Source organism: Pseudonaja textilis, chromosome 1, assembly GCF_049901715.1.
Source record: "Pseudonaja textilis isolate UNSWEBS1 chromosome 1, rPseTex1.2, whole genome shotgun sequence".
Taxonomy (NCBI): Eukaryota; Metazoa; Chordata; class Lepidosauria; order Squamata; family Elapidae; genus Pseudonaja; species Pseudonaja textilis.
In genome coordinates this window covers 240,767,474-240,781,648 of record NC_141990.1, presented here as the reverse complement: position 1 = coordinate 240,781,648, position 14,175 = coordinate 240,767,474, and the positions used below count along the sequence as shown (strand labels likewise).

The following is a 14,175-nucleotide window of genomic DNA, read 5'->3' as shown; positions in this document are numbered from 1 at the left end:
GAGTTTGTATCAATTGTTTTGCCTGTGTATTATTGTGGTTGAAGCTGAAGAAGTTGTTGACAGGTAAAACATTGTAGCAGACAATTTTATGTAGTATGCTTAGATCGGACCGCAGATGGCGCAGTTCCGGATTGTCCAAGCCGAGAATTTCAAGCCTGGTGGCATAAGGGATTCTATTGTGAGTAGAGGAGTGGAGAACTCTTCTCGTGAAATACCTCTGGACCCCTCAATCACGTTAATGTCCAATATACAGTGTGGATTCCAGGCGGATGAGGTGTATTCAAGAATTGGCCTGGCAAAGATTTTGTATGTCCTAGTTAGCAATACAATGTTACCGGAGGAGAAGCTTCGCAAGATTAGGTTAACAACTCTTAATGCCTTTTTGGCAATGCTGTTACAATGAGCTCTGGGGCTTAGATCGTTTGAGATGAGTACTCCTAGGTCCTTGGCAAAGTGAGGGTTGGTTACAAGATTGTTTTCACCCAACTTGTATTTGGTGTTCTGATTTTTTTTGCCAATTGTGCAGGACAGAGCATTTATTAGTTGGTGTTTACTTCCATTAATTGTATTGTCACAATTGTGTAGGGATATAGAATCAGAGCAAATTATATTTGATTTCTATACATGACACAGATTGTCAATGACTTGTAATGACTTGAAAAACATGTATAGAAGTATTGAATAGCAAGGAATAACTACTGTACCCTAGCCTTGGTCTTTTCCCCAAAGACAATTCTTACTCTCCATTGTCTCACTTCTGATAAAACTTACAGTATGAACCTCAGAGCTGGCAAAGAACAAACAGGATCTCAGAGCCCCAAGAGAGATGTTACTTCAGCAACAGTCTGGCTCAGGCTGAGAGTGCACAGAAAAGCTTTCCTGAGCTTTCAGTCAGTCTAATTCGGGCAAATTCCCAGAGGGACTTCCTCTTCTAAGTAATCGCACAAAGGAAGCCTAGGTAACAGGGAACTGGACTCTGTTGAAGACACCAAAGGTTGCAGTTCTGATGGATTTAGATATCCAGGCTGAGGCCATAATGGTTACAGCAGCTCAGGGTTTCATGGTAGCTAATGATGAAGAATTTCAGTCTTTAATAGCTCAAAAGTTATAGGTGGTCACACTCTAGATTTGGTTCTTTTTTTTCCGGCAGTACTGTAGTAAGATCTAGAGATGAAGAATTTTATATACATTACTTGTCATGGCCACTCTACTTTTAGTTGAAGTTTAGATTTATGATTAACTATATTTGTGCTACAAACTCCAAAGAGTTCCATGAGACTTTAGGCATTTTTCTGGGTAGTATAGGGGTGTGTACTTCTGTTAAATAATTATTACTCGTTTGCAAAATGAATCAAGGGAAACCTGAAAAAAGGAACATGGGCTTTAGAAAAAGACATTTAAAGACAGACATCCCACTTATGATCTGCCAACTTGAAAATAACTTTTTCAAGAAGAATTTGTGGGTTTCCCCACACACATATCACTCAAGGAATTATCACTCTAAAAGCATAGCTATTAGTTAGGGAGAACAAGATCATGAGAATCTGCTACTTTTCATTTGCTTTCATTTTTTAAAAATTGCAACAGGTGTTTGACTGGATATATTTATATTTTGCCTTGGAAAATATTTATATTTTCCAAGGCAAAATATATATTTGGAATTCAAGGCTATGCTTGAATTCTGATAAATACTGGTTAGAAAATAGAACAAGAGTTTAAGGCTGAAATGATACCCTTACCTGTTACTTCCCATATATTTTGAGGTGAAAAGAAACACATAGGATATGATGAAATAATTTAAATATGTCTCATACATGTAAAAGTTTCCTAATTTATTGTAAGCTTCCTGTACCTGAATTTTCAGACTCCTTATCCATTCACTGAATATGTGAATTAAATATAGTTAGAGAGATCAAGAAGAACGGGTCATGTGCTTGATTCTCCATTTCTTTTGCATGGTGCAATGTATGGTGCAGAACGCTAAATGTTGCCATTAAAACAAAGGATGGAAAATTTTATTAAACTTCAACTCCCAGCAACCCCGGTTAGCATGGCTGATAATGAAGGATGCTAAGCACTCATACAGTCATAATAAGAGAGCCAGAAATCCCATACTTCTGTTTTAAATAGCTTGGAAATGTGATATGTCAAATAATATATGTTATTTACTTCAGCCACTAGATAAGGTGCTCAAGCTTTACATTCTCTATTGGAAACATGTCACTGGGTGTCTCTAAAATTTCTCAATTTAGTTGGATGAACTCTGAAAAAGGACTTTCTTTGATTTGATGATCAAGGAAGTTTGCAACCCACATATTACCAGAATGAATGGTCTGCACAATTTAACATTTTATTTGTGTGAATTCGCCATCCCCTGATTTTTCCCCTCTCTTACATAGTGTTTAAGAGATGGAAATCTCTTTGTCCATTAAGACTATTTTCTCTCCAGTGAATTATATTATCTCATAGCCAACTATCACTATAGTGATATAAATCCTGCCTTAAATTATTAATTTCAAAGGCTGGATAATGCTATAAGATGCTAGTAAAGAGATGACCTGTGCCATCATAGTTATATGTGCTTCAAACCACTGCTGACCTATTAAACAGCAAATGCCACCTTTAAAAAGAATAACTTCCAAATGTGCATTATATTGAGAAAATGACTCTGTCAGCTAATGGGAGTAATCCCAATGTAATTCTGTTTTTCTCCTGTTTGAATCTGTTACAGAACTGCTCTGGTTGTAAAGAAAAGAGACCTGCACATAGTTTGTGTACTAACTGCAACAAGTGGCTTTGTAGCTTATGTACAGAAGAACACAGCCATAGCAAAGAAACTGGAGAACATTTTTTGCCAGTCTCCTTGAAGGGATGTTCAGGTAGAAATGGAACCTGCTCATGTTTATTCCCATTCTGATGCTGAACAATATATCTGTAATTCACTTATAGGACCTGTGTTATGTGCAGAAACACTCCCTTATCTAATGTGTTGCAGTTCTCAACAGAATTCAGAACTCCCACCCAACCCCGTGGAAAAACCTCTCATCACAGAACTGGTCCCTGGTGCCCAAAAGATTATGAGCTGCTGGTGTAGAATTTCTATATCCTTCCTAAAAATTTCTGAAAATCACCAAAGAGAAACTGAAAAAGGTTCTGAAATTCTGTGGATTCACCTAAATGTGTGTTCTAATTTATTTATTTTTTTAGCTCCTTCCAGAGGAGGAACATAGTGTATTTTGAAGGCATGATTTTCAGTTCAAAATTGAAATAGTGAAGCATAATAAATTTATGATATTTGCTTATGAAGAATTTAGATGATTTACATATGAGCTTGAAATTTGATGGATATGAAAATACATGATTCCTGACAACCCAAGATTAATTGTGTTAACTTTCAGAATTTACTATATAAGACCATTTAGTAATCATAAATTTAAACCAATATTTCTCTAAAAATCAACCTCAACATGTTGTTATATCTGCATTTTATCCCCTAGAATTTTTCTCGCAAAATGCAGGGTCCACTTTTTTCGGTTCAACTGACTACCAGTCCATGTGTTGTGACAGCTTGTTGCCTGAAACTGATGTTGTAGGCAATTGCAACTGTTCTTATTTAATGGCAATGTTTTCTTTTTCAGGAGTTGAAGGGGAAGCCAATGAATATCCCTTGTTTTGTCCAATTCACAGCCAAGAGAGGCTTAAGCTGTTTTGTGAGACTTGTGACGTCCTTACCTGTCGCTGCTGCCTCCTGACAGAGCACAAGGATCACAGGTAGAAAATCAAAATTGCCATGTTGACTCACCCAAAGATGGCTTGGTATAACAAGACAAGGTCCCTTCTTTTTTTAAGACTTAGGCAGAAAAGAGAATTGGAGCAGGTATAACTTTTCAAGCAAGTTATACCTGCTGGAAGTCCTCCCTCCTTTCAGTTTGTGAACACCCACGTGCCTGCTCCTATTCCTGGCCACCCCGGGGAAGCTTCTCTGTCCCACTAAATCAGTGGGCCAATATGGCCAATGTGAATACATTTGAGGCTCTGCTCATTGTAAGCAGGACTAGAATAAAAAATACGTAATAGGGCTTTATTTTGTTTATGTATTTATTTATTACATTTATATGCCACACTCTCTGTAACAGCAACTCTGGGCAGCTTGCAGCATACAACTTTCTTTTTTGTTGTTGCTGTTTCCCACCTATTTTGTTCTTGCCATCCTTTTCTTTTTCTTTTTTCTCTAACCATGGAGAGAGAGGTTTTATCCTTTTTCATTTTTGTGCCTTGACTCCTGGTGCTTGCCCAGTGTAGTCCTTGCAGCAAAAAGCTGGATGACTGCGAATCTCCATAGATTCTCATTGATATAGGCCTAGATCTGAAATAATCACCGGAGAGGCTTCTCCTTTATATCAGAACCGTGGTTAGAATGCAGTATTGCAGGCTAATTCACTGCCCACTGTCAGGAGTTCGATTCTGACTGGCTCAAGGTTGAACTCATCCTTTCTTTCCAAGGTAAAATTGTTGGGGATAATATGCTGACCCTGTATACTGCTGAGAGAGGGCTGTAAAGCACGATGAAGTGGTATATAAGCCTAAGTGCTATTGCTGTTGTTATTTTCTTCTTGCCCACTTTCTCTGGCTTTAGGCTTCCCACACATGCCAAAAATTAGGCCAAGAAATATATGCTGCCCATCTCTGCTATGTAATATGTTGTTGAGGAATACAGAGTTACTGTTTAATTCTTATGGAATTGGAAGAGAGAATAGAAATGAAGTTTGAAGGGATCGAGCTTATGAGGAGGGTTGGCAGACTGTTAGGGAAACTATCTGATTGACCTCTTGAACCAAGATAAAACTTCAAAGACTTTTCTTTTTTCCCTTAGATTCAGGCATCTTCAAGAAGCATTGCAAAATCAAAGGGTTATCCTGGAAAACATAACCTGCAAAGTAGAAGAGAAAAAAAATGTAATGCAAGTCTCGGCTAAACATATTGAAGACAGGTAACTGAGGAGATCCTTCTTTTAAGAAGATGAATTCTGTAATGGCTTTTTTCATTGACAAATTGATTTGTAATTCTAAGAGTTAATTCCTGGGACTACAAAGAGAATGATTTGGTGCCTCTGCTTTTGCAACTCTATAAATTCCCTATTCATTCAAATTCAGAGCGTCTTTCACTGTGGATTGACATCATGCAGTCATGCTATTGTTCAAACACCACCGTAGCTGCACTGCACTAACTAATAATCCTCAGCTATGAGACAATCCTCGTATCAACCTTCAGCATTCCATATTTTTAAAGTTTCCTCTTTTAATCTAATTTCTTTAGTGACATTTTTCTGATGTTTACAGAGGTGTAACTTTGGTATAGACTATGACTTACTGGGTAGTAAGTAACTTAGTACAGGTTAGGACACTGTCAGTATAGCCTATATGGTGACAAGTTTTCAATAACCTTTTTTGTTTATTCAGTTTCTGAAATATTCATGGAGGTTAAAAATAGATTTTTAACATTCATAAATATTCATAAAATATGAACCCATGTTCTATGGGTATAAAGTTACATTGTGAGAAAAAAGTGCTGAGGTTGGGTTTCTTCAAGATGTGAAAATAGATACCAAAATACTCTTAAAATAAAATTGAAACACTTATGTGTGACAAGTAAATATTGAATGTTATACAATTAATAATTGTTCAAAAGTCCTGGCAAATAAAATTTAAAAATGTAGTGCTTAATATTGACAAAACTATTCTTCACTTTTGAGAAAAAAATGATAAGCCCATTAAGTATACCATTTAAATGTGTACAAATGCTAAAAAGTAAATATTAGGTGAATCAATGCATCCTGCAGCTTGAAAAATTCAGGCCCTAAATCCATATACAAATTCATTCTGCACATGTTTACATCATAAATAAGCAGCTAATCACATTTTTAACCTCTATAAATATGATTTCTTCCAAACATTTTGAAATATGATTATAGTTATTGAAATTGTTAATCTCTCTCTACAGATTGTTTGAAGCAAAACACTTGCAACGGAAAATAGAAAATCAGATCAAAATGGCCAAAATGGTCCTGATCAGTGAAATAAATAAGCGGACAAATGTTCTCCTTGAACAGTTGGAGGTAAATAGGATGGTTCTTGAAACTAAGAAGATAAGGAGGCAGGAGATGCCAATTTACTGCAGCATTGATTGGTTGATAAACTCACTAGTTATAATAATCTGTGAGACTGATTTGAGAGATTGGGGGAGGGAAGAAAATGCCTCCTAGGGAATGTTTAGATAAGAGAGGACATAGGCAAAGAAAGAAACCCATACTATAAGAAAAGACTGTGGGAAATTTCAACTATCAGACTTGCAAGATTTTCTTAATGTAGCCTTACAGTAAAGTAGAATTAGCTCACCTAGTTATGTTTCCTGTCTGATCTACCTGGGAAAGCTGACACTAGATGAGGGAAAATAAAACTTGGAAGGATATTTATATTCTGTAAGTAAGTCTGGCAATTCCCTAGGCTATTACCAAGTTTGGGAGAGAGAAACAGCTAGATATTTATAAGATCTGTACCATTGATGGGATTCACAATGTCAACCTAGATCTACGGGAACTTAGTACTGAAGGTTTAGTACTGTTTAGGCTTAGAAAAGGAAAAGAGAATGAATGAAAACTAACTTCTACCACTCTTGGTTGATTAAAGCATTAGTGTTCAATCATAACCTGAATTAATTTTCAAAGATTTTTTAAATTGGAAATAAATCAGCCTGTGTACTAAAACAAAAAATTCAGCATCTACTGATAACTATATTTACAAGAAATGCTCCAAGTCTTACAGGCCATCTTTAAAAATAAAAATGGAGATTGGCTGTTCTATTGAGTGCTTGCTCATCTACACAGAAAAAGAGACAAAACTAAGCAACAGTCGTATAATTCTTGAGGTGACAGAGAGCTACAAAAACAGTTTATTTTTCTGGGAATGAGAGTACTCTTTGTGAGTAGCCGTACTTACTGGGTCATGCCTAAATGTTATAAGAACAAATCACTGTTCCATGGCAGCCATTTTCTGAGAGTGCCAAGCATAGACTTGAACCATTTTATTTGTGCCTATTGACTTAGCAAGGGCTATTTACTCCCGATCTAATTTGTGGATTTTTATATCTCATTTTGAATATAGATATCATTTATTACAAAGCGAACTATATTTTAAAATAACTGTTTGCTTCTTTGTTTCTGATTGTTGACAGCGGATCACCTGTGAAAGGAAGCAAAAAATGGAACAACAACTTCAGAGCATCATGGTGCTAAACAGGCAGTTTGAACACGTGCAAAACTTCCTTAGCTGGGCAGTATGCAGTAAAAGCACCGTTCCATTCCTCTTCAGTAAAGAGCTGGTAAGGGTAAATGCTTACCTCAAGATACTTTAGATGGGCTTCTTGTCTAAAATGTAGTTTGACCTTTTAAATGAACATGGTTTGCTATAAGAATTATTCAGACTGATCTTTCTTGAATGATCATGAAAGATTATGAAGAGAGAAATAAAATAAGTAGACAATGATAAGGTAGTACTGATAGGTCAAAAGTGCCTTGTTCCTGTGAATAAAACGTTTAAAATGATTTTTTAAGCAAATAAAGATAGTCATCCCAACTGAAGTAAATAGTTATTAAGTCTCTAAGAAAAAGTACAGATAGTCCTTGACTTGCAACAGTTTGTTTAGTGACTGTTCAAAGTTAAAATAGCATTGTGATTTTCGACTGTTTTTCACAGTTATGACCATTGTAGCATCTCCATGATCATGTCATCATAATTCAGATGCTTGGCAACTGAATATTTATGACCATTGCTGTGTCCCAAGATCGTCTGATCATCTTTTGTGACCTTCTGACAAGCAAAATCAATGGGGAAGCCAAATTCATTTAACAACTGGGTTACTAACTTATCAACTGCAGTGATTTATGTAACAGTTATGGCAAGCAAGGTTGCAAAACTCACTTAACAAATGACTTACTTAACAATAGAAACTTTGGATTCAATTGTGGTTGTAAGTTGAGGACTACCTATATAATAATCATTGTTCTGGAATGGCTTTTCATGTGAGCCATGATTTTATCATCATTGATTACTATGGTGGACAACCTTTGTTGCCTCCAAAATTCCTAATGCTGATAAAACTGAGTTAAAACTCTATTGTCTAAATGCAAGATAATTTATTTTATAGTAAATGGCATTCTACTCATTTTTTCTTTTCAGTTCATAATAGCTTAGGAATCTTTACTTAAATATCTAAGCAAGCCCATGTAAGCAAGCCCATAGTGAATGGGAACAATAAGGAAATATAGGACTAGATGCCAATTTCAAGTCCTAAGCTATAAGCAGCCAATTATATATTTATTGCATTAAACTATAATTCTCGGGATTCTCTCTAGATTGTTTTTCAGATCCAACGTTTGCTAGAAACCAATTATAATCCAGATGTGGGTTGTCCTTGGAAGATCAGATTCACATGGGACCCATCTTTTTGGACTAAACAACTATCCAATTTAGGTAAAAAGTATATTGCATAATTATACAGTTTTTTGGAAAAATGTATGTATTTGTGTGTGTGAGAATGAGAGACAGAGAGAATGGTTCTTTATTTCTATGTTACCTATGTGACATTGTCCTTTCTCCAATGTTTTTGTGACCAAGGGAGTGAGGAAGCCAGCTCAGAATTGTTTCTTACAGTTCCAAAAAAGTTTTAGATGTGACAGAACAGAACACAAATCAGAATCTAGGAGAGACCATTGTAAGAAATCGCAGGCTGGGAATTTTCCAATAAAAGAGCTTTGTTCCAGTGGTTCCCTGGGGTCACTGGAGGGTTTTAAATGACTGGCAGAGCCCAGGGATTCTTTAACGCTTTCCTTCTTGTTGCTATATTGGAAATAAAACTCTGATTATCTTAGTGATCCAGTCTCCTGTTTAACTGATAAACAGAAAAAGTACAATATTATATTTTCAGGCTAGATGGCATAACAAGATTGTTGACAGTTTTCTCAAAATTGGTGTCTTCAGGGTTTTGAAAGGCTCCTGAACCTGGGAATATGATATCCTGTTTTGATGACATTTTGTTGATGTGCAGATGCACCCAGTGTGCTGATAAGCACTGGAACCACTGCATTATTATTTTGATTATTAAGGACTTCCATGGATTTATATTCTATTGATTACTACATTGTAATGCCTTCCTTCAGTCTAGTGTTTTTGGGGGTAGACAATCAACAATGACGGCAATTAGAAAAGGGCACACTCTACATATACATTTTGCGGTATACTTTTTTGATTTCTGATGCTTAGCATTTGGTCAAATATCAACAATTTTAGTAATATTGCTGATGGTACTGATAATGCCTGGGTCATGGATTAAATCCCTGTATGGGTCAGCTACCTCAAGTGCAGACTTACAGAGATTTCATATTTGCCTATAGAAAAATGAAGACTGATAGATTGGATCAAACCATTATTTTCACTCAATACTGTTTTTAGAGTAGAACTGTCTTTCCGAATTTAGTTGATCAGTGCTGTTTTCCTGCTGTTCTTATACTTACTGTATAAGGTAAGCAGAATTCCAGGATGGAAAGCTTTTAGATGGCTATCTTCTCTACACCTTTTACTGAACATGAAATTGTTCTATTCTGGATGTCCTAAAGGTGCTTTTTCAACGGGCAACTGGACTTTCTGCTTTTTCTTTGAAGACATTTTGCTTCTCATCAAAGAAGCTTTTTCAGCTCTGCCAGAACTGAAGAAACTTCTTGGATGAGAAATGAAAAATCTTAAAAAAATAAAAGCAGAAAGTCCAATCGCCTCTTGAAAAAGCACCTTTGGGACAACCATGACATGGATGACTGAGAATCTCCATAGACATCCCATTCTGTATAAAGAGTCTTAAAATGGGGACTATTGATGCTGTCCTACATTATTTCTGGTTTGTTCTTTTTAGGCCACTTGTCAATGGAAGGGGGGCCAAGCCACCATTCAGATGTACCAACCTATGCAAGTATACAAGGAATACAGCCATCTCTGTATCACCATCATGGCCATCATTCTCCAGTGCCACAACATGACCCACTCAATAACCAGCCCCACCAATTTCAGCCTCCTGTCCATTGCCTGGCACCCATGTGCTGTACTCATTGCCTTAATATCCCACATATGAACAAAGGGCAGCTTTCTCATCAAACTGTGAGCCATCCTCAGGCTTTCCGCCAGCCTTCTGAAATGCAGCAACACCACCCACAGCATTTCCCTGTGCAGTACAGCTTGCAGCAACATGAGAGGGAGCAGAGGTGTGCCCCACGAGTGCTGAAAAGCATACAGCCATGTGCTGAGCAGAAATCTCACCAAGAGTCTGATAGCCTAACTACCAGATTGGGCAAGAACTCCCATGAGCAGCCAATGCACCATGCCCTTCCATCTATTTATCCCCTTTCATCACAAGATGGCCACCAAAGCCAAGGTAGTCACTCCCAGCAACTCCCTGCACAGTCTTCTCTGCACAGTCCAACAGTGCAGGTTCAAGGCGGTCCCCTGCAGAAGTTAAAGCTGAATAATTTGCAGCCACAGCAACAGCCACCACCACAGCCACAGCCACAGCCACAGCCACAGCCACAGTCACAGTCACAGCCACCACAACAGGAACATCCATTGCCACCCCCACCCCCACCCCCACTCTCACCTCAGCAGTCACCTGCCGCAGGCCCAAATGAGAAGGCTCATGACCAAGTGATACAACAGAGCTTGGACATCATGCACCACCAATTTGAACTGGAGGAAATGAAGAAAGATTTGGAGCTTCTCCTTCAGGCTCAGCAACCAAGCCTGCAGCTCAATCAGGCCAAGCAGCCACAGCATGTGCAGCAAACCATTGTTGGCCAAATAAACTACATTGTCAGGCAGCCAGCCACGGTTCAGCAGCAAAACCAAGAAGAAGTACAGCAAGTGAGCTGACTAGATTTATTTTCTTTTGATCTTCACATTTGGTCGCTTCTTTGTTAATGTTAATGAATATTCAATCTTAAACAGGGCTGGCTAAGGATTGAGTAAAAGACATTTAGCCCAGATTAAGAAATAACTGCTAATTTAACCTTATTTATTTATTTATTTGTAAAATTTATTGGCCATCCATCATACCACAGAATAACTCTTAACTTTATTTTAAATAAATAAGTAGATATGTTTATCAGGTAACTGATCTTTAAGCTAGGCTCGAAAGATTAAGCTTTCCATTGAGATTTACGTGAAAATTAGAGTTATAAGATATCCTTCCTTCAAAGGTTTCAGGGCTACAGAACAGTTTCTTATAGATTGCGTTTGGCTCCCATTCTCTCATTTTTATTTAGGGAAATCTTCAAAGATGTTTCTCTTTCTCCAGGGGAAGAATTGTTAAATAGTTGTAATGTTTATTAAAGCTGGTTTTTTTTTTTACTTTTTAATGCTTGTTTTTGTTTTTAAATGTTTTGGGCCTCCTCAGAACAGAGCATGGTTACCGGATCAGAAAGATGGGATGCAAATCAAAGATAACATTAAGGAAAGGATAGTGGATTAATATTGTCATCTTAAACTGCCCTGTTTTTACTTTGATGTGATTGTAGGATGCCTACAATTGCTTGACTCTTAGACCAGTACAAACCAACAGTTAGTGCATGATGAAAAGAATGTGGCTTGACATGTTACTCTAAGAGTCAACTTACATTAAAGTTATACCAAACATTGATTAAATAGAATCCACTGAGAAATTCCCAGTCTATAATTAGGAGTGAATTTTCTCTATATATTTCCATGTTGTAAGGGGACCGATCCGTTAAGATGCTGGGCTTGTCAATCTGAAGTTGGCAGTTCCAGACCTAAGTACCATGTGATGGAGTGAGCTCCCATTCTTGTCCCAAGTCCTGCCCACCTAGCAGTTCAAAAGCAAGCAAATGCAAGTAGATAAATAGCTACCACTACTAGGTGACAGCGTTCCATGCGGCTTCAGCATATAGTCATTCTGGCCACATGACACATACAGTATATCTTTGGACAATGCTGACGATAGATAGATAGATAGATAGATAGATAGAGAGAGAGAGAGAGAGAACCTTTATTGTCATTTTTTACTGTGGGCAAACCGATACACATAAAAAATGAAATCCTTTTGCCTGCTATCAAGTATACATAATTATATAATTCTACACCCATACACCCATAATCTTCTGCTGTGAATCAGGGATGAGCACTGCACCCTAGACATGTCTGGTAGGAGAAATCTTTACCTTTTCTTTAAAAAAAAACTGGATAAAACTCATCTTCCCAAAAAGTTAATCCTTTTCTGGGTGGAAATCTGGTATTTCCAGGGCAAATTACAGTTTTGGAGAAAATTTATGATCAGATTCATTACCTGGAAAATGATGTGAGAATGTTCTGTAAAAGAAACATTTTCCTCTTCATAATAGATAACATTATAAGTTTAAAATACCAGTGGAATGAAAATGCTGTCTCTGAGGTGAATAATAATGAAATCTTATTTTAAGATAGCACGATCTTTTTATTTATAAAATTTATTAATATATTTTCTGCTGAAAGGCAATTTATGTGATTTACCATATTTTAATTCAAATAATATTTCTTTTTAAATAATAATAAAATGTTGAACAAACAAAAGTTACAGCAACAAAAATTCAAACTAAATGACTGAGAAAAATAGGATCTGGGGACTATTTTTACACTCTGCTGATTCCCAGCAACTGGCGGTCTCCCAGGTTTCCATAACCTCATAAATTTCTCTTATATGCAATCAAAAGCAACCTCAGAAATTTTGAAAGTATTATGAAGTTCATTTGAGAAGCGATGTGTTCACTGAAATGTTGGGGTAAGGACATTTAAGAATCTCAAAATGGATAGCAACATCTAAATCAGTGGATATCTAGGCAGTCAAATGCAGGCAGGTTAACATAGAATATACATATATATGAAGCCTGAAAGGTATCCTTTTGTTTGGATAATATAAATGACCACATTTATGTGCTGCAAGTGATCTTGTTACTATGTGCTTATTATTCCTTTATTTTGCTGATCATTGACTGAACAAACTATTATATCTATGTACTATTTCTTTATGAAAGATTGGCGAAGAGTCTGCTGAATCAGAAGGTCAAAAGCCACCACTTCCTCTTGACAGAAATGTGATTCCATCTATGTCTCAGCCAGGAGATGAAGCCACCGTCAACATGCAATCTCCAGAGAGTATATTGAGTCCAGTCAGAAAGGTAAACCTTCCTTCCTATAAAATATTTTTTTAAATTCTGTACTAAAAAACCCTCTTTCTGTACCTTTATAAAAATCGAAGGTGAATCTTTCACCTTTGTGGAGGAATTCTGTGTAGAAACCTTACATGATATCATGCTATTTATAAGCACATTTGAACATTGTGAATGAAGTAAAACATAGGGGGGAAAGTATTTGTTAGATGAGCTTTCTGTTGCAAAGTAATTGAAGCCATTTTAAGGTTTAAGTATCAAAATGCCTTTCATTTGTTTTAGATATCCATTATGGCAAGGTAAAACTCTGAAAGGATAGTTTGCTTCGACAATTTTTTTTGCTGAAATCACCCTATCAAAGCAGATTTGCAAGGTGAAGCAAAGACCCATTTTGATGTAATAAATTTAATAAATATGCAGTACTTCAATTTGATTTGCAAGTTCAGAGGCTTTTCTGCTGCTGGGAGTGTTGCAGACAAGTACATTGTTGCAATTTCACTTTCATACATTGAGAATATTCGGTGGAAGTGATGTGTAACAGACTCTCTGACCTTGACATGAATAACCAGCATCTCATGTATGATTTCATTCAATTGCCTGCCAACTAGAGCTCTTTTGGGATGATAAAGGTAACCTTGAATTGAGTTTCATTTACTTTTTCAACTGCCATTTTCTGTAATGTGGCCAATCACAAGCCTTAACTCTGCTCTTTTATCATGCTGGATCTGGAATGTAACATATCTGACCTTAACTCTGAGCGCTTAATTCTGAGCACTTTAATATGGGCTCATGTTTACCCAACCTCGGGTCTCTTGGGTCAACTTTTATTTTTAAATTCCTCATGAGTGGGACAGGTTTAACTCATCCACTAAGGAATAAATGGGTACAAGGCTAACATAAGCACTGACCAAAATGTTTGC

At 36.8% G+C, this 14,175-nt stretch overlaps 1 protein-coding gene across 5 annotated transcripts in view; it reads left to right on the top strand.

The window, feature by feature from the left end:
* Positions 1-14,175, top strand: part of TRIM66 (tripartite motif containing 66) — a 55,550-nt gene that overhangs the window by 17,556 nt on the left and 23,819 nt on the right. For all 5 annotated transcript variants that reach the window (XM_087921062.1, XM_087921059.1, XM_087921060.1 and 2 more), the window contains 8 exons: positions 2,732-2,879; positions 3,639-3,771; positions 4,874-4,990; positions 6,001-6,115; positions 7,231-7,377; positions 8,411-8,528; positions 9,961-10,958; positions 13,121-13,264. In XM_087921062.1, coding sequence (XP_087777188.1) covers positions 2,732-2,879; positions 3,639-3,771; positions 4,874-4,990; positions 6,001-6,115; positions 7,231-7,377; positions 8,411-8,528; positions 9,961-10,958; positions 13,121-13,264 — 1,920 coding nt within the window. The remainder of the gene's footprint in view (positions 1-2,731; positions 2,880-3,638; positions 3,772-4,873; positions 4,991-6,000; positions 6,116-7,230; positions 7,378-8,410; positions 8,529-9,960; positions 10,959-13,120; positions 13,265-14,175) is intronic.